The sequence below is a fragment of the Biomphalaria glabrata genome, chromosome 15, assembly GCF_947242115.1.
Source record: "Biomphalaria glabrata chromosome 15, xgBioGlab47.1, whole genome shotgun sequence".
Lineage (NCBI taxonomy): Eukaryota > Metazoa > Mollusca > Gastropoda > Planorbidae > Biomphalaria > Biomphalaria glabrata.
The window spans coordinates 10,805,396-10,827,582 of NC_074725.1; the positions used below are offsets into that span (position 1 = coordinate 10,805,396).

Consider the following 22,187-nt stretch of genomic DNA (forward strand, 5'->3'; position numbering starts at 1 on the left):
ACCTTTAAAAAAACTTAAATTTTAGTTTCTGCTACATCTAATAGGCATTGCAATGCGGTTTCGATCAAAAAAATTTCTAAATTGTCCTAGACCAAAGGTAAGTGATAACAGGTGAAATTTTCGCATTTTTTTTAGTTCACAGCAAATGGGAAAATAGGTGATATGTATATAAGAATGAAGTGAAGAAAATTTGCGATTTCGTTAACCTAGAGGCCTAACTTACAAATTGGCTTCTTGAAGTTTCAAGATTATTTAAAATAAAAAAGAAATCCTGTGAACGTAGCTCATTAGAAATGAAAATGTCATTTCCACAACGAAAACTTTCGGTTTGAAAACTTGTTTCAGGATCTACAAATCAGTCTGTACAGTCAATAAGTTTCAAGCTTCATGTTAAATCTGTACAGTCAATAAGCTTCAAACTTCATGTTAAGTCTATACTGTCAATAAGGTTTGAGCTTGATGTTAATTCTGTACGGTCGATAAGTTTCAAGCTTCATGCTAAGTCTGTACAGTCAAAAAGTTTCGAGCTTCATGTTAAGTCTAATTTTGCGTATCTATTATTGAAAGTTATAATGTGTATTAAGAGTGTGTTCAATTTCTTTAATTATTTCAGATTGAGTATTACAAATATTTTAATTCGTAATGAGCATTTCTGTCATCGCTTCACGTAAACATGAATCTCTGACGTATTTTAGACTTTCAGTGATCAGATTGATGAGCTTCTGAAAATACCAAGACTTATAAATCACCCTATTCCATTGTAACAAGTACAATCCAGCCTAGTGGCACAAAGACATGCAGTCGACTTTGAGTCGAGTTACTTGGTTCTACAGACTAAAAATGTTTTTAATAGGATTTTTCTTTACACTTGTTTTCATAATATGTAAAAAGGGCGAGTGATAATTTTCTGTCAAAAAAAATAATTAAAGATTTGGCTTCCAAAAAGGAGAAAAGATTCAACCACTACCTTCTGGCATACACTTCATCGGAGAAGCAACGGTAACTGATACGCCAGACTCTAAGAAAAAGTATTCTATAATATGTGCAGTTAAAAGCTTTTTCCGCTTTCTCTCGCTCGCTCTCTCTCTCTCTCTCTCTCTTCATGCGTTGCAGCTTTCTTTCCATTTTAAAGTTCTTTATTGTCGCCAAAGCCCTACCCGGCACCCCAGTCTCTCCCACATCACATAGACACGTGACATCACGCGCGGCACTCAAGACAAATGTCCGCAAGAAAAATTAGCTGACCAGATAAAAACCAATCCGGCATAAACAGACATCAATAAAGAATGCCAGAGATCAGGCGCCACCACGTGGGAAATAAGCCAAATGTTGTTTTTGTCTTCGGCTATTTCGATTCTTGTTTCTCCCGTGTGCGACTTGCCAGGTTGGCTTTTGTTCCTTGTAAATAATATTGATTGTGTTTATCATTACTGCTATTATCATTTTTGGTATTTGAAACCTTTTTGATTTGACATGTTCACTTGCTTGTTCCAATTTCGGGCGGTTGAGTTTTAAGTCACGCTTTGGTTTTGTGGTCTTTAAAATAGAAAAATAAAATAATTAAATACAGTAAAAAAAAAAGCATTAGTTTACAGCTGTCATTTTAAACCAAGAAAAACTTAACTTCGTATCTCTTCTAATTCATATATTAAAAGAACACTTTAATTACCCATTCCTTCCGAATAATAATAATAAACCATCGGGTTTGGTTCGCAGTGTATAAAGATCTCATCGCTCCGACGAAGAATATTTCTTTATGACATAAATGAAACTGTTAAATGGTAAGAGGTCACGTAATTGACAGGTGAATGGAGACAGCATACGAGCTCACTAAAAGCAGAAGACAGCAAGTGGAGGTCTGTTCCTGGAGCAAGTCTGAACAGAAGATAGCAAGTGAAAGGTTGTCCAAGTAGCAAGTCTGAACAGAAGAAAGCAAGTGAAAGGTTGTCCAAGTAGCAAGTCTGAACAGAAGACAGCAAGTGGAGGTCTGTCCAAGTAGCAAGTCTGAACAGAAGATAGCAAGTGAAAGGTTGTCCAAGTAGCAAGTCTGAACAGATGACAGAAAATGAAAGTTTGATTCTGGACCATACAAGTCTGAACAGAAAACAGCAATAACAAATTTTGTCTTTTGAGCAACGCAAGTCTATGGCACTGTTTTGAATAAGCAACAGAAACAGAAAATTAAGACATTGGCAATCACTGAGTCAACTTAAAGCATGTCAACTTTTATTGTAAGCATCAACAAACATTTCGCTGGGCCCATTGTTTCAATGTTTTTGTGTGTAATCAGACACTGATGAGAAATGCATATAATGAGACACGGCTGGTAGTCTTTTTTTTTATTCAATGATAGATCGTAGGTCTAAAGACAAGAGTTCAACCTGTCAATTAATTGTTTAGTCCTAGAAGCTGCATGCAACTGTTGAGGGCTTCACCAATATTTACAGACAAGGACATAAAATACCAACATTGAAAGAACTTCCATATTGCTTTCATTTTCTTCTTTATTCAAACATGATGTTAACATTTCGTCAAGAATTTTGGTAGCAGAAGATCAATAGTTATTACTTTGATGTAAAGTTAGATATCGGATAGATGGTGATCATTGCCTGGTTTGCCCCTTCTCTTGACCGTTGCCTCAACCATACTAGATACAAGATATGTGTGCATCCTTTCCCCCTCCCCCTCATCAGTTCCACACACTTTCCCCACACGGCGAGTTTCCGCATCGAAGGAGCGCAAGTCTAAAATCATTAGCCCAGAAGGCGGTACACAAGGGCACATAAATATCAAACAGAAACCCTAGCGCACGATCGTTTACCGATTTATTCCCCTTGAGTGTCTCTATTTCGGGGATTCGTTGATCCTGTCCCTCCATCCCCAATTCTCTAAAGGAATTGTTAAAAATAGGATGAGAGAAAGAAAGGGGAGGCAAATATTACACTACATTCTATTAGCTGTAGTGGTTTCAAGACACCATTTATGAAGCTCAGCCCAGTTATCTAACTTGATAGCCAGAGACACAGGGCGACACCAAGTGGACATGGCTAAATCTTTTATTGATGGCATTTGTTGGTGAGAATTAGGCCAACATAGAGTCGTAGCAATGAAGAACAAATATCTAAATAATGACTACGTTTATCCTAGCAAGTCTTTCCTAGGAATATATGTTGGTACACGTGTTCCTAGGGATATATGTTGGTACACATGTTCCTAGGGATATATGTTGGTACACATGTTTCTAGGGATATATGTTGGTACACATGTTTCTAGGGATATATGTTGGTACACATGTTCCTAGGGATATATGTTGGTACACATGTTCCTAGGGATATATGTTGGTACACATGTTCCTAGGGATATATGTTGGTACACATGTTCCTAGGGATATATGTTGGTACACATGTTCCTAGGGATATATGTTGGTACACATGTTCCTAGGGATATATGTTGGTGCACATGTTCCTAGGGATATATGTTGGTGCACATGTTCCTAGGGATATATGTTGGTACACATGTTCCTAGGAATATATGTTGGTACACATGTTCCTAGGGATATATGTTGGTACACATGTTCCTAGGGATATATGTTGGTACACATGTTCCTAGGGATATATGTTGGTACACATGTTCCTAGGGATATATGTTGGTACACATGTTCCTAGGGATATATGTTGGTACACATGTTCCTAGGGATATATGTTGGTACACATGTTCCTAGGGATATATGTTGGTACACATGTTCCTAGGGATATATGTTGGTACACATGTTCCTAGGGATATATGTTGGTACACATGTTCCTAGGAATATATGTTGGTACACATGTTCCTAGGAATATATGTTGGTACACATGTTCCTAGGGATATATGTTGGTACACATGTTCCTAGGGATATATGTTGGTACACATGTTCCTAGGGATATATGTTGGTACACATGTTCCTAGGAATATATGTTGGTACACATGTTCCTAGGAATATATGTTGGTACACATGTTCCTAGGGATATATGTTGGTACACATGTTTATGTGATGAAGCGAAAAAAATGTTTGCAGTATTCCTGAACGCTCATTAGAATGGAAGCTGAATGCACTCACTAACAATTGTATAATCATATAACCGAGACCTAAGATTAAATGAAACAAACATTTCGCTATGTTTTCCTAAACAACGATGTAGAACATTGCAGGTGCAAACAATGATCCCCCAATCAGTCACAATAAATGTCACGTGAAATGTAAGATTGCAGCTTTTGGACAATCATCTCATAAGCCAACTCAAATACAAACGACATAACAGTAACTATATAGACATAGCAGCTACTAAGTGGACATAATAGTAACTATATAGACATAGCAGCTACTAAGTGGACATAACAGTAACTATATAGACATAGCAGCTACTAAGTGGACACACCAGTAACTATATAGACATAGCAGCTACTAAGTGGACACAACAGTAACTATATAGGCACACCCGGTAATGGTAACCATATAGACATAACATTATCTACTTTTACATTTAACTATCTAGACGGAACTCTAATTACATGGTCACGACAGTAACTATATAAATTTAACAATAACTTTACAGAGATGAATGTAACTATATGGACATAACAGTAACCATATAGATATAACAGTAACTGTACAGCGATGAAAGTAACACTATGAACATAAAAGTAGTTTTAAGGACATAATAGCAACTATATAAACATAACAGTAACTATATAAACATAACAGTAACTATATAATCATAATACAGCTTGCAAAACGATGTTATTTCTTATAGAGCTAGAAGGAAAGTAGTAAAGTTCCCCTTTCAGATCTTGCGATCTATAGAGCCAATGATGTTAAGGTCATCTGTTTCTTTGGCCAACGGTTAATGATCATGTGCCATATAGCCAGCACAACGACCAACTGCTTTTTACTTTCCACAACTAAAGTCAGGCACTCATTGCAGTTGGGTGGACTCGGGGGCGCCATAAAAATCCAGAAATTCGCCCCAAAGTGACACAGAAAATGGAGAATATTGAAACTGAGTAGCTAGTGCAGTGCAATGATGGCTGGTGCATTGCAAAGATGGCTGTATTCTCTTTCTTTAAAAAAGTGCGGACCAAAAAATATGGCAGTCTACTTTATAGCTATTATGAATGATTTGGAACAATCCCGTTTATTGTTGATTTCTTATTATTGACGCCAATGTTATTTTATGAAAGTTTCATCTAGGAAGGCCAACACTTACCTTACTAGTTATTTGTGTGCTATAAAGGGCAGTAATTGATGATAGTAGAAGTAGCACACAAAAGATCATTACTTCCCTTTTATAATAAAAAGCATGTTAAAAAAATAGTGCTACAATACTTACATAACAGTAAACTTTAAATACATGAGAGATAATCGATAGTTGTTTTGTATCTGCATTCTTTTGAACACTGAAAATGATAAAAACATTATAGTTGTTAATTTATATGAATTTAAAACCATACAAAGAATAAAACAATCTGTGATGAGTTATTACATTATAATGTTAGGTCGAGAACAAACTGTAAATAAAAATAATCCATTATGGCCTCCTTCAGTCGTGGAGTGGAACGACTATGGTTCATCTCAGAGCACACTTCCTTATGTGGCTGTGGAGCCCTATTTTGGAGAGACACTCCCGTCCACAGATAGCGCAGATTAAGGTGGCTTTTGCTTCGGTGGTAGAGGAGCTGGACGTTTTTCGGATTGTCCGTTTTTCTTCCTGAGCTGAGACCCATGTACTTTCACTGTCCATAGCTTTCTTGGTCACTGTCTCTCTCCATCTGTTGCGGTCTAGAGCTATGTCTTCCCAATTGTCAGTATTGAGTATTGATGTTCACTGATTTGAGGTCACGTTTTATTACATCTATGTAACGGAGGTGGGGGCGACCAGTTTTTCTTGTGCCAGTCGCGAGTTGTCCATAGAAGATGACTTTTGGGATGCGCTTGTCCTCTATCCGGCGAACATGTCCAAGCCAGCGCAAACGGCGTTGTCTGAGGGCTGTAAAGATGCTGGGAATGCCTGAACGCGCAAGGATCTCAGTATTGCACACTTTTTCTTTCCATGTGACATTCGAGATCCTACGGAATAATAAATGTCTAAAAATCAATGCCAATTAAAAAAAAACTCAGGTGTAACTTTGTTTACATTCATCTAGACTATTAATTAGCACTGGATGGCTGCCTGGTTGTGCCGTATCCACACTGGACTGTCATTTAGTTGTCTAGATGGTCCTGTGTTCATTTTCATACCCTCCCCACTGCTATCCCCAGTCATCCTGCAGGAGGTTTGGACTAGAAAGTAGATTATCTTCAACTCTGAAGAAACATCCGAAATATTTTACTAACAAACATCACAAACAGATGCCATGTTGTCTACACAAAAGACCTAGCAGAGACCATGGAGTTTCCCAATTAAACCTAGGTAGACTCTATAAACAAATGTCACATAATCTACCCTTGGACCTAGATAGACTCATAACAAATGTCATATTGTATAACCTATCTTAAGATCTGAATAGACTCAAAAAAAAAAAAAAAAAAAAAAAAAAAAAAAGAAATCATGTAGCCGAACCATTAGAGTTGGTTGATCTCAGAACATATTCTAATCTAACCTTAACAAATCTAATTTTTACAATGGCAGAAAAAAAGAAATTTCCTGAAGTTAATTTTCCTTGTTCAGGATTTAACAAGTATAATGACAGGAGATGTAGATTTAATAAAATATTATGAAGAGTGTGGTCAGTCTAACCAGCTCTATTGCTGGTATGGAGAGTAGAGATGGTTGTAATGCTAAACAATTGTAGATGTACTGCAATCAATATAGATTTTAGATAAAGAAGACCAATATATATATATATATATATATTTAAACAACTGATCTCAAGCAAGTAGTTTTACCAATGCTGACAATTGTTTTAGCGTCCCACATGAACAATTTCTATTGACTAAAACAAACGTGCATTTTGAAACCTAGATACTCCATAGGCAGATTTTAAGATGTGATGTTTCTGTTATTGATGGTTAGCATAAGTGTCATGTGGCCAGCACAGCATCCAACTTCTATTTTGATTTCAACTAAAACAGTAGCATTCAAAAGATTTGGGTGAACATCATACAATTTGAAATTGAAAATGTCAGCCATCACCAGAATTTTAACTTAAAACCCTTGCTTTGGAAGCTAGTAAAAGCTTCAAACTTAAGCAAACAAACTTCCATTCAACATCTCATAATACCATCTCATCTCATTGCTACTTGAAAGAATGTGATCATTAAAGAATACCTAATGAGATCTTTGTACAGAGCTTTGGCTACATCCATGTAAGGTTGTACATTGTCTTCAAACTGGCACAGCCTGCCCCCAAGACAAAGATGTGAGAACAGCAAGAACAGAAACTCTTCTCTTTCCTGTTCATTGTATTGACAGTAAACATCCGAGTCTTCATTCAGGAGCATCTGTTGACAGACAAAATAAATGGTTAGATTAATAGAATCTTAATACAAACAAAGAATTAAATTATTCATAATTCAATTATACTGTCTTAACATCTATTTTTATAAGTTGGTAAGTTTGTAAGTCAGTCCTCATCATAATCTGTGAGACTGTGACATATATCTTTTAAATTAAGGTCTTATAACTTTAAATATTTTCTGCATATATGAAAACAAAGCAGTAACCTATTAAATGTATTAGTTTCATTACTCAAAAAGCATTATTAATGCTCCAACGCATATTTTAAAGGTTGATTTTATAAAACATTTTAATTAAATATGGGAGCACTTTTCTAAAAAACTGATTTCCCTTATATTCCAAAGTCATCAAAAATAGTCTATTAAAGATGTTAGCTAACTTTCTGTATTTTAATGTTACATACAGCACATTTTGTGATGCTGCTTTCTATGCTAATATACCAAATCTTCAAAATCTTTTTTTTTTTAAACTCATCAAACTTTTAAAAAATAGTTTCATTAATATAGATAGTTTTATCTAACCTGGCGAAGATTATCACTGATGGTAAAGTCCTGCTGGAACTCATCAAAACACTTTTTAATGTCACCATTCTCCCTTGCTACCTCTCCATCCATGATCTTGTCAAAAAATGTCATAGACAGAATTGAACACGGCACGGTTTTGACTTCAACTTTTTCAGCTTTTATACCTTCACAAACAAACATGCAAACAATACCCATGATGAAGCATTTACCGAAATATATATAATAATGTAAATAAGTTATCAAGACTTTACTCAGATCTGGAGGTCTTATCTTATCTTATAAATTACAGAGGTTATTTCAAAAGAGAAGATAATTACATCCTATGCATATCAATGTGTCAATCTAGTCATACATGTTAATCAATGAATTTATTAATGATTTGCCAAAGGTATGAGTATTCACATTTGTATCTATTTTTAATTACATACTTTTAGCTATATTTAGGCCAGTAATAATTAATGTTAAATTTTACAAGATTTTATTAAGATATATATGTCTTTTATTTTTAAAAACAATATATTTCTAAAATATAAGATATCTTTCAGAAATTTCTCAATTTTTTTCAAATTAAATCCCCCCCCCCCTCCAAATCAGAGCCAGTAATCAAATATTACTTTACCTTAGTTTTTTTTTTAATGTAATTGTTAGGCTACTTGTCAACTATACATAAGTGATTAAATTTAAAAGAACATAATCTACTTCTATTTTGTAAGTTTCTCTTATTATAACCGTATCCCCTACCTAGGCATGAAGTGGAGCCTGACTCACTTGTCACTTTTATATTAGCGGTCACATTGGCATCTTTGAAGAAATCCTCAAAGAAATTAACAAAAACATTTCTGTAAGTTTTAATGTAAAAATATAATCCTGCACACACACAAAAATGAATTGTGTACTACAAAAACATACAATTAAGGAAAATAATAACTGCCGTGCCAAACATTATATAGTTGAGATCTAATTTGAAAATATTAAAAAGCATTTAGGAATGAATGGAGAGTGAAAAGAAAAATATCTGCAATTAAACACTGTAAGGCCTTGAAAACAATATGCTTTTATTCACTTTGAAGAGCAGTGACTGAGTGATGAAGCACTTGGCTTCTGAAACAAGGGATCTCAAGTTCAAATGCAACAAAGAGTGGGATTTTTAATCTTAGGATATGTAGGATGCTCTTAACTCTAATGAGTAACTCACATTTTTGTAGGAAAGTAAAGGAAATTGGTTATTGTGCTGGCAAAATAACACCCTCGTTAACCATCAGTCAAAGAAACAGATGAGCCTTTTCATCATCTGCCCCATTGGTTGAAAGGTCTTGTTTTTTTTACTTTTTACATTAAAAATATATTTTTGAGACAAAACTCACTAACATTTTTTTTGTGAAAAGATGATCATGTGCTTGTCTAAGCCTACATCATATAGTAATTATAATGTTACATTCAGGTGCCACAATAGGAGTGACACAATGTGGATGACTTAATTATCTAATTCCACTTAATATATAGCAAGTTCAAAAAAAAAAAAAACACTATAATTTGTTGAAAAATTATTAATGATAATTGAATTAATTTAAACACAATTTATAATATAAAACAAGTACAATAATTTAAGGTAATTTAATAAATTTTTTTTTGACAGAAATGAATTGACTACAACTGTAATTATAATCTGAACTACTTTTTAAATTAGTTAATAATAACTCCTATTAACATCATGTTTACAGAAACTGTGACACTAAATTATATGCTAAAAATGCTTACCAATGCAAATTTGTTTATTTCATAAGGCTGAAAATACTGATCAAATGTAAACATTGTTGCATGCAATCTGTTTTTTATAGACCTGTAAGGATAAACAAATATATTTTTATTTATTTATGTAATCAATATACTATGGTGTAGAAAGTTGGGATATTATCTCATTTGCATGCAAGATAATAAAAATATGGCTTTAAGAGTTGTATGTTCAATGAGTATATGATATTATTACAGAGTGAAGTTAGTGAAAATTTAAAAAGTAAAATTACAATAGACTGCAAAAAAGAGTGGTATTACAACATGGCTCGATCTAGTGTAGTCAAATTATGATGTGTTTTCATATATTACACCCATTTCCCAATACAAATCAGCTCCCTACATATATGGCTAACCAAAGCAAACACGGAGGAGATCCTTGGACCAAGAGGCAAGGATGGCAAGATAGACATGAACCAAATGAGGGAAATTTGCCCAGAATAGTCCTATGGTTTAGTACTGTTGCAGCCCTATGCTCCACTGGGAGTCAAAGGATTAAGTCAAATCACATCTCTGACCCATTAGCTCTCCCCCTGAAGAAAAGAAAAGTTTACTTTAACACCTAGGTATAATAGTTCTTTTCTTTTTTTAGCAAGAGGTTCATAAACTGTTATACTCTGTCCTATTGATTAGTTCAAATCATTTTGTAAGCACTATATTTGTATTGACTTACTTTGCAATTTTAGGCTTTGAAAAAAGGAAATTATCTGCTGTTTAAAAGTCTTGTTTATTTGACAGACCATATTTATTTCTTCACCCTTATCATTTCTAGTAGTATTTAAGGACTGAATCAGTTTCTTTCCCTTTTCAAAAAAAATATATATATTAGGAAATAGTAATGCTCTGTTTAATAGCATAAAAGCGGCTTTGGGTCCAACAGTGTCTAAGCTTACCCCCTTCTATCAAAATCTGGAGATCCGGATCAAACCAAGCAGCTAGAATGATGGAAAGAACACTAAATGTCTATGCCACACAGTATACAGAAAATAATGTCATCCTAGCTTCTATACCAGATCTTTTAGAATTGGAATGCCTAGATTCGCTACTGAGCCCTGATGATCTTAATAAAGCAATAAATTGCATGAAAAATAGAAAATCTCCAGGGAGTGATGGCACTCCAGCAGAAGTAGTTAAGGTCAACCAGACAATCCTGTTCCCTGAACTCTATAATCTCCTCTGTCGCTGATGGAAAGCAGGTCATGTCCCACAGGAAATGTTTGATGCAAATAGAGTCATAATATATAAGAAGAAAGGAGATTGGAGCGACTGCAAGAATTATAGGGTTATCTCTCCTCAGCACAGTTGGCAAAATCTTTGCTAGAGTGGCACTATCCAGGCTGCAAGTGATAGCTTCTAGAGTCTACCCACTAGTAGTGATGGGCAAAAGTTAACTAAAAAGTTGCTAACTTTTAGTTTAACTAAAAAAAATTAGTTAAGGCCAAAGTTTAATTTAAAAAAAAAAGTTTAGTTAAAATCCTAGTTTAATTAATTTTTTTTAGTTACAAACTAAAAAGTTTAATTACAAATTTTACAAACTTTTTTAACAGACATACCAATAAATATTTAGATCTATCTAATTTGGAGAATATATGTAATAAATAATACAGAGGAGAAATAACTAGAGGGTGCACAGCTCACTAGAAAGCCTTTTGACCTTTACCCTATAATGGTCGTTATTCCCCAATGTATTTGAAAGGCGAGAAAAATAAACGTGTTCATTATATTTCTAAACTTTTTACTAGTAGATAGATCTAGAGTCTAGTGACGTCTAGTCTATTAGTATTAGAATTAGTCTATTACTACTATTAGATCTATAGGCATAATAGTCTATATTTAATTATTTTAGTCTCTTAGTCTTAAGTAGAGTCTAACTCTTAGCCTAGTCTTAGATCTAGATGTAAATTTAAAATTATAAGTCAATAATATAGATCTATTAATTGAAATCTATATTACTTTACTTTATTAGACTAGACTAGAACTATTAGTTAGAGATTCTACTATTCGTAATCCTCCCTAGTCACGTGGTTGTGTGTATACAACGCGCACCGTGCTTAGTTTTAGTTAGTTTGTAGTGGGAATCTGAAGCGTTTTAAGTCAATATTTAGTGGTTTCAATTTACTCATTAGCGCTAAACTATAATTTGTTAATAACAGGAGAATCTAGAGATACATTTTTTAATAGTTTCAACTAAAACAAATAGTTAAACCTTTGATAGAAGGTACCGAAGCGTTGGCCTATAATCTGCCATACTGAGATCAAGATTTCTTGATCTACAATGAATGACTACACTTACAGTTCTTAGCGTTCGGGTAACCAGTCCTAGAAAAAAAAAGTAACACTTTCATCCCCCCCCCCCATTTTCCTCTCTGCCCAAAAGTAAACAAACTTGAACTTGAGTAGAACACTAAAAGTTGGACAGCAGACCAGTGTGTATTGGTCAGATAGCTCTAGGGCTAGTGTGTAGTCGATATGTCGACTAGTTGTTATAAAAGATAAAAAGACTGCCATGTGTTTTCCTTGTGCGTAATAGGCTTCAGTTGTTTAGCGAACAAATAACACATCTGATAGTCAAGGATAAATCGAGATCTACTCTTACAGTTACACAGGTCAAATGTGTCTTACCCCGCCCTTTCATTGTTAAATTTGGTTTCTAAGTAATAAAATAGATCTAGATCTGTTTCGTCAACGCATTTTTGAAACTTTAATGTAACATTTTGTGAATTTCTTAAAAAATGATAGAACTTTTAATAACATAATAATACATCATGTATCCAACACAATAACCGGAATATGAAATATATAACGTTAAAAAATAGGTGAAGTTTATGAAAATAACAATGTTTCAACTAATATGCTACTAATATAGTAGTAGTAGTAGTAGTAGGCCTAACTAGTATTTCTTAGATTATTTTTTGATTAAAATATTAATTATTTGATCTAGGTCTAGAAGCTAGATTTAATTCTAGATCCAGATTATGTTTCTGATAATTTCGTTTGCAGAAGATATTAGATCTAGATCCAGAATATTCTAGAATCTAGGTCGAGTTAGTTAGAGTGCAGTTTTATCATTACTTCTAAAGGTAACTTATATTAGAACTTGGACAATTACTTCTAATTTCTTTCTATAATAGTATTCTAATTCTAGTGATTCTATTAAGATCTACATCTATCTCATAAAGACATTTAAATCTTGTTTCATGTGCACAAATAAATGTTTATTACATTTAGCTAAAGAGATTGGTTGTGCTTTATATTTTTCATGTATGGCTGTTTCGTCCTTAAAAAAGGTCAAAATAGTTTGTAAAAGTTTAACTAAAATTTCTTAGTTTAGTTTAACTAATTTTTTCAATTTGTGATTAACTAAAAGTTTAATTACTTTTTTTTAGTTCAAACTTAGTTTTAGTTTAACTAAAAAAAATTAGTTTAGTTCCCATCACTACCCACTAGTACCCAGAGTCTCAATGTGGATTCAGGTGTGGTAGATCCACTATAGACATGATATCCTCACTATGACTACTACATGAGAAATTCAGAGAGAGAGAGACAGACCCCTTTACATTGTTTTGTTGATCTGAATAAAGCCTTCAACATGGTCAGCAGAAGTGGCCTTTTCAAATTCCTAATGAAAATAGGTTGTTCTCCCAAACTACTGAAATTCATTGAAATTCATTGAGTGCCATCATATCCAACAATGTTCTACAGGATAAAGACATCAACAACAGGATAGCCAAGGCAATGGGCACCATGTCATTGCTCCAGAAAAGAGTGTGGGGCAATACCTTGCTGACTAACAATACCACAGCCTTAAAGTGTACTGGATCTGTGTGATAAGCACTCTGCTATACAAAAGTGAAACGTCGTCAACCTACTCATGGTAGGAAAAAAAAGCTAAATATCTTCCACTTCTGATGCCTAAGGCAAATCTTTAAAAGAATTGGCAAGATAAAATAACCAATGAGAAAGTGCTGTGAAGAGCAGGGTGCCAGGACATCTGCGCTGTTATGTTTGTAAAATTTTTACATGTTTCAGATGTTCCTTCAAAGTTGAAGATAATTTACTTCCTAGTCCAAACCTCCTGCAAGACAAAGGGGGATAGGAGCGAGCAGGGTTTGAGCCCGGGACATATCGATAAGTCCGAATGACAGTCCAGCACACAAACCTCATGACCAGGCATAAGCTGGCTAGGTCACATTCACAGAATGCCACAAGGTCAACTTCCACAAGACATTCTGTAAGGTGATCTAACAGAAGGCAGGAGAGCCACTGGTTATTCACTTCTAAGGTATACTGATGTATATGCAAACATGACATGCCTCTTCAAAATTGAAACTAACAGCTGGGAAAAAGTGGCATTGGATAGATCCACATGGAAAACAGCATAAACAGAAAGGGTCATGTATTGCAGATGCCATACACAAAAGTAGTGGAAAGAAGCCACAGATACATGACATATGCAATATTAGAGGGGTATATTTACCCCCTTCACAAAATTAAGCAACTCTTCCTTTTTCCTAGAAGGCCCTACTTCCTCATGGACATCTTATAGGTGATGTCCAGAAACTTCCCAAAGCCTTTCAGCTCCATGGATTACATTTTTGGAACTTTGCTGAGTCTGAGAGGTAATCAAGTTTTGTAAGCTTTAGACATTTGAGTTTGCAATAAAATTGAAGCTAAGCATAAAGAGCATAACAATTTTAGCCAAAATTTTTTTTGTATTTTTCTTTAAGAAAGTTTAATTCTTTAAATTATAGTAGGCCTATAGTTATACATTTATTTGCCTAAACTAATAAATAATCTCTCCGCTTACATTTGTATCATATATATAATTTTATCATGACATAATATATATATATATATATATATATATATATATATATATATATATATATATATATATATATATATATATATATATATATATATATATAATCACAGACACAATATATAAAACTTTTATTAAAACAGATCTAAGACTAGAAATCTAGTTGTAGAAGTTGAACCAGATCTACGTTAAATTAGCGTAGGCCCTGTTATATAATTATAGATTTATTGTTCTAAAGAAAAATATGATAAAATTTTAAAAATAAGATCTACCATTTTAAAAAATATTCTTGATTATCCTTAGATTCCAAACAAGAAAACGATTTAGCAAGTGGTACAAATGTAAATTTTGCAACATTATCAGCCATTTTCAAACAATGTGGAATCTCTAAGGTGGGGAGGCACGTCCTTACAATTTGAAATAATTTAATGATATATTAAATTATCTAAAGCGAAACATAAATAGTCTACAATTATTATGAAAATTAAAATAAATTATACATCTTTTCAATTAGCATAATTTAGAAAATGAAATTTGCCTAAACAATTATTCTGGTTAACTTAAATTAAGTATTGGTCCCTGGTGGTTTACTTCCGATGTAAATGACATCATAGATGCAACTTCCGCCATATTCTTCTTCCTGATATGATTGTATTGTAAGTATTTTAGTATCTATCAAAGTCAATTAGATCTAGATTGCATGCAAATTTATTAATATAATAATGTGCTAAACACTACATAACTGTCTAAGTTATAGTTTTGTTTAACCAACATTTAGAGTCTAGATCTAGCTAGATATATAGTTATAAATATAACGTTTGTTTGGTGTTAAAAGGCTAGTTGCCTAGTAAATCTCAAATGTATTGTAATGACACAGTAATCATGAGTAATGCACAAATTCAATCAAATTGATGAAATTGTAAGACAAATTTAAAATTTCTTTATTTAATCATTATGAATAATAAAGATTATTATTATCATTTACTGATCTAAACTGTGACTCTATGTCTGTGTCTGTCAACTCTCTCAGCCTGTCAAATTACTAGCTAGATTCTGCTAGATTTAGATCTATATTTTTAGTCTGTTTAAAATTTAATTTTGTAAAGCTTTGTAAACTCAGTCTCAATTGTTTTTTTGGTATTAGTTTACGTGACTAGAAACACTAAATCAGGTTTCTCTTATATTTTAAGAATATTCAGATATTACAAATATGTAATTTGATTTCCTCGGAGATAAATAGTTTTTAAAATATATATTTTTAAGTTTTATTTCTTATTACCATATATTGTCATTGGAAATACGCCATTTTGGTTTTAAGTATTAATACTAGACTATCTCCCTTGAAATACTTGCCAACGTTTTTCTGTTGCTGTTTTGTTTTTCTTTCTAGCAGCTATTAGATCTAGATCCAATAGACTAATATTAAAATTCCTTTAAAATGATAGCATAAGAACAAAAAACTCTCTTTAAAAAAATTTATTGAAAAAATTAAGAAACAACAAGTTCCAATTTATTTTAAACATTTTATTTAGACCTTCATTTCAGTAAATACACTTAGTCTTAAAAAGTCATAAGTTGACAGCTTAAGAACAAAAAAACTCTCTTTAAAAAAAGTTTAATATAGGTAAGGGAGATAAATATGCTTAAAAACAAGATGGTGGTCAGTAAAGGTATCTGGGCATCTAAACTATTACCGTTTTTTTTTTATCAAGATCAAATTCGAGTCAAATATCATGGTTCACACCCACAGTAAATGAATGAGTGATAGTGGTCACTCGAAGTTACTAAAATATAAATCCACTTATAGATGTAGATCTATAGTATATAGTATACATATAGATTTAGATCTAATTTATGATCTTTTTTTTTTTAAATCTAAAAGTTGCTTACTAAACTCAGACAATCTTACCCTCAGAAGAGTCTTCTATACTTTGATGTACTATATATATAGTAATACTTTTATACTATCTATACTATAGCAGTGGCCTACCATTTACTTCAATTGTTTGGTTGATTAGTATTGCACTTTGGATGGTCAACACAAAACACTCCAGAGTTGTCCCCATCCATCCCCTTTTCAGGAGGTATGGACTAGGAGATAATAATCTTCTTAAATTACATATCACACAAATTTTCAAAACAAACAAACATGCCGGGGGGGGGTATTATTCTAGTTCTTTTTATACTGTTAAGCTGTAATCAAACACTTCTTAGTTCTAAGATTTGTTTGTTCTTCTCTCACATAATTTTTAACATTGTAAATGAGCTGAACTTAATTTAAAACATCTTTTCTACTAAATTAGACTATTTGCCAGAAAAAACATCACCCAAAAACAATGGCAGCGTTTTAAATAATGTGTTTAAATAGATATTTCCCATCGATGTCATATCAATTTAAATAACATACAAAACTAAATGTGTCTATGGTGTTCATTTTTTGTTTAAAATTTAATTGTAAGAGAAATTAAATGATTTTTTTGTCTATTATTTTAAATTTATTATACATTTTTATTGTAAGTCATCAATTATAATTATGTAAAAGTCAAATTATTGTAATAATTATGCAGGGACTCTTGGTGTCATTGCATACTATAGATTCTGATTTAATCTGTTCTGAATTTAGATCTACATTTGTATTGAAGAAATGCTAATAAGGAAATATATACATTATATATACTGATTTAAATCTAGACTTGAAGTAAGGACATTAGAGTTATGATTGGTTGGCATTATATACTGCTGTTTTATTGTTTAACAAAATTTAGAGATTAAAACTAGGAAAAGAAATGAGCTATACATCCAGTTAAAAAAAAAAAGATGAGCTTAGTGTAACAGCTGGTGTGGTTATTGCTTTGTAGTAATTCTAGATTAATTAATTTAAAGTATTCTAAGGGTACATCAGGTATAATGGAATTTATTGAAATAATAATTTTTCACTAACAGTGAAAGTATTGTAATGAGCAGCTGAGAGAATGAACCCATAGTTTCCCCATAATTATATTGTTCAGTCAGATGTGTTCTCCTCTATCTTTCCTTCTATCTGTGACATAATTCTGTTCTGCTTTTCGTGAATTGAATGCAAATTTATTTTTGTATGATCTGTTGGCTTCTTCATGAGTTTTTTTTTTTACTTGTTTGCATTAGAGTCATTCATAAGTTTTGCTAGAAAGTTTAGTTACTCGATCATATAAATATTTAATTTATTCAGGTTTTATGGTTAAAAGAGTAATATAAAGAAATAGAATTAAAGCATTTTGCAAGGAGTCTATTTAAGAATAATGAAATTAAAAAAAAAATTATCTTTAGTCTAATGAAATTTTTCTTTTATTTAGTTATCTCCCTTAAACCACATAATTTTCAATTTGTAAAAATTGTTTATGCCAATAGTAGATCTAGGTAGCATGTTTATTTGTGTTCTTTTTTTAAGTAAACAAGTGCAGTCTTACTAGAGTACTCTATTTTAAAATTTGTTAAATAGTTTAAAATATAGAAATTAATTGTTTTAAAAAAAGTGAACTTTAATTTCTTGGCATTAGTTTGTTTGTTATTTTTTTTTTTTTTTTTTGTGATTTGATATGAGTGGTATGAAGTATTAGTTTCCTAGTCTGCTCAGTCACGCAAATTTCTTTTTCATTTTGAAAACTGAAGCAATTTACCTGAAGTCTTGCAGTTTTCATTGTGTTTATGGTCATCTAGTTGTGACACAGTGCCTATGAATTCTTGGCAGTCATCTAGTCTTCAGCGCTTGGTGTTGGCTTCTGCTGGCCCTCTGTGACTGTTGCCTCTTTCTCTATTTCCTCTTCTATCGAGCCATCATCTTAAGTTTTTCCTCAACTGTTGAATGTCAAGCCTGGTTGTTTTTTTTGTTTTTTTTCCATATGTTTCAAATGCCATAAGATTGCAAATTTTGCAATATCTATAGTCTCATCGACTTGCATGGCAAACTTTTAAAACAACTTTTCTTCATTTTTATTCAGACATCAAAAACTGAAACTCTCTGTTACATTTAAGGATTCAGTTAGTTTACCTTGTCTACTTCTAGAGTACACTATTGTTGTTTACAAAAAAATTAGAAACATTGTTTTCACCACGTGTCAGTGGAAATGATAATATTGCCTAACAATTTCCTGATCTTTTAAGAATCTAGTCTTAAAGTGTAAAATAACATATGATTTAAAATTTATTGATATTTCATTTTTATTTATTAACTGAACACAATAAATGGGTATTTAAAAAAAAATCAGCATAATTTATGCGATGCAACACATACCCCCTTGAAACTCTTCCCGTACCTTACTTTGAAAAACACAGCTTTAGAAGGATGACCCCATTTGAATCTGCTCAGAATTCTCTCAGCATGATCCAGGTCAGCATGTGTCCAAAAAAAAATTGTTTCCTGACGTTAATTAACCTACATTTTGTTTTGCCAAGCTTAGTTTTAATTTTTATGTAACTTTTAAAAATATCTTGAAAATTAGATTTCACTTTTGGCCTTGTTATCAATGCAAGGATAAGGTATCAGTGCTGGTGCAAATAGTTATCTTAAGACATAGCTTATATTCTAATCTGGGTCGAGTGAGAAAGCAAGAGGGGGGGGGTAATCATTTACAGCAATATCTTCACTTTGTTTAGAAACTCTGACTGATTCAGACACATTTTTGACTATTGAATGGTTCAGCTGTAATACTTAATGATGATGTGTACACAAGTGTACATGTAGTATAATTTGAAATTTAAATTAACAACTTTCAAATCTTTTGTTTGATGTTACTTTTTCTAGGTCAAATGGTGTTATAAATAATCTTCACTAAAATGAATAATAATATACTATACATATTTTAGTTAGCTATTAATCCATAGTATACTCTTTGCAAAGACAGAGTTTAATTATGAACCTGTTAACCTTTTTTTTTCTTTTAAATACAAACACTTTCATCTCTATATTCTTCTTTGCTGTCTAGGATACAAAATATATTTTATGGCAGTCGAAGCTGAGATCTAGTTGTGTTTTATTGCAGCCAGAGGCATTCTAAGGAGGAAGTGAGAAAGATTGAAACTTTGGCTCCAAAGAAGCTTAGTGTAATAAATAGTCTGCTCCCTGTTCAGTACAAAGGAAGGCTCTTCTTTATGGAACTGTGGTTTCTAAGCTTAATTGGTTCAGGGATGGTTTCTCTCTTTTGTATTTAGGAGTTCATGTTCATCTAATTTGGAATTTTGTTGTCTGCACCTTTCTTCCTATCTAACCTTGGTTCTTATACATCTACCTAAGAGTAGCTTTGTTCATACATTGTCAGGATGTTCCGCATTAGGAAGACAGTGGTCATCATCGAAGAACCACAATGGATGAACATATATTTATATTATGATATTATACATATTATATATATATGCTGCCAGTGGCCTGACTTCTTTGGGGGTACCTGTATTTTGACATTCAACATCATGACATGAGATAATGGTGTAATATTTAATGTAAAAAAAAAAAATCGAACACTTATTTGGGTGTGGGGGCCTGGGGTCATTTTCAAAATCATATCCATCCACCCTAGTTACACAATTGTATATCCCCCCCCCCCCAAAAAAAAAAGTTCCTATTGCAAAAGACACTAATTTTTGCTTGCTTATTTTAACTAGAGTTCCATAAAAGAAGGATTAAGGAGTTCTCAATGCAGATACGTTTTTCCTTTCATGGATAAGTATATTTACCTGAGCTGAACAGTTTAGCCAGCTCTTTGAGATCATTCTTTGTCTCTCTGCTGGAATAATCTGACCTTATCAGTTGGCCAGGTTTAGGGATTCCAGCACATTTTTTTCATCGTTTGAACTGGAGAGGCAAGGTGGTCCAAACCTGGAAATGATAAAGAAAAGATTTTTTAGTTGCCGACTGAACCGCGTGTGAATAAGAATCGTTTGTATGGACAGTGGTATTCGATAGGGCTGTTTGGCCTAATATCTTTCCATGCCCGCATTGTTTCCAGTGATACACTCTTGTACCTGACTACTCTTTAAACGTGTAATATTGATATATCTGTTTTAAGTACACTCGTTTGAACGCCTTTTTTTTTTTAAAGAGCGGAACATCGAAGTGGATGTTAGTTTGGTTCCTGGTCGCTGCTAGGCGTTGGTGTTGGGTCGGGGTTAGTGGTTCGAATCTCCCGTCTGGGCCTACTTATGTTTTTCTATATTTTCTTCTCTAATAACCTTGGTACCTTAGTGCTGCTATATTATATGGAGAGCTCCCTGATTTGGCAACCATTGCGCAGTTCATCTCATGTATTGGTCGTCATCTGAACGCTCCAACATAAAAATGAGAACGAGGAAGAAGAAGAACGTGTCCTGTTTATTCATAATTTGTTTCAGCAGTAAAAGCTTCAAACCATTTCTATATCCGTAAACAATGAATACTGTACATGCATTATTTTACAATGAATACTATACATATATCCTTGCATGGAGAATACAACTCATGTACTGTTACGTAATGAATAATCCCAACCTTCCACTGTGTGCGTGGACCTAATAAGTTACAAACACTAGCGCTCTACAAGCAGTTTTCCACTTGTGTCTGCAAGCGCAGTTTCCTGGCCTCCATCTTGAATCCTTGGCTATTCTTGAACTCTTTGACGTCGTTAGACGCCTTGGTCTTGTCAGTTCAAGTCCTGGTCTTAACCCTCATCACTTCAACCGACATTATCACCGTGTTTCTTCTGCCAGGCAGTCGTTGAAATCCTAGCAGACGATGTCAGGGCAGACTCCAGAATTCTCTACCTCCAAGGGTTTCGTCACGGTTTACAGTTAGCACGCATGTTACTATCTTGGTAATGAAATGAACGACACAAGAGAATATGTTTCAGTGTAACTTTGTTCAAATTAGCCAACGGCTATCACAACCATCAAATCTTGTGTTCCTAAGATTTCTACACGAGATCTTATGGTGTTTTAACTGTTTAGTGAAATCGTGCCGAAGATGTTGGGATGGCTGTCCGGTTTTGGGCCATCACGTTCTTGTGCTAGCGCGGGCCATCACGTTCTTGTGCTAGCGCGGGCCATCACGTTCTTGTGCTAGCGCGGGTTCACACACGCTATCGTGCATGCTTTGCTTATAGAACACACAAGCGTTTTTATTTTTATTGAATCTAGTCTTCCAATATTGGGATTATATTGTCAAACACTAATAGATATAGCAATCATTTGTATGAGACGCTTATCTTGATCTTATACAGATTGAGATAGTCCTTAGAGGAAAGACCAAGAAAAAAAAGAAAGAAATGCATATCAAATCGTGGTGGAGAACATCTTCTGGAATGTTCAACTGTTTTACTTTCGATAACCCAAAAAAACTTTCTTTTAAATTCAGAGTATTTGCTTCCAAGGTCTTTGAATAGATCGATATTTCTATCAACTTGTTTTGAATGATGCTGTCTACGTTGTGTGATTGTAATGTCTAATGAAAGAATTTATCTTCACATCAGCCTGGTGTTTGCCTTGTGGTATCGGCTTTTACCCATAATGATTGACTTGAGCCGTTTATCTAGAAAACTAACAGCTTGGGATCTA

General features: G+C 33.3%; 1 protein-coding gene across 1 annotated transcript in view; it reads right to left on the reverse strand.

Annotated features, from left to right (window-relative positions):
- The window catches only part of LOC106055639 (cilia- and flagella-associated protein 300-like), a 79,597-nt gene extending 64,552 nt beyond the window's left edge, over positions 1-15,045 (reverse strand). Inside the window, exons 1-6 of the mRNA XM_056012525.1 lie at positions 14,903-15,045; positions 9,776-9,857; positions 8,759-8,831; positions 8,015-8,181; positions 7,305-7,477; positions 5,367-5,433 (exon numbers count right to left, since the gene is read on the reverse strand). Of these exons, the coding sequence (XP_055868500.1) occupies positions 5,367-5,433; positions 7,305-7,477; positions 8,015-8,181; positions 8,759-8,831; positions 9,776-9,857; positions 14,903-14,997 (657 nt within the window). The 5' untranslated portion in view covers positions 14,998-15,045. The remainder of the gene's footprint in view (positions 1-5,366; positions 5,434-7,304; positions 7,478-8,014; positions 8,182-8,758; positions 8,832-9,775; positions 9,858-14,902) is intronic.
- Between the last annotated feature and the right edge of the window lie 7,142 nt (positions 15,046-22,187).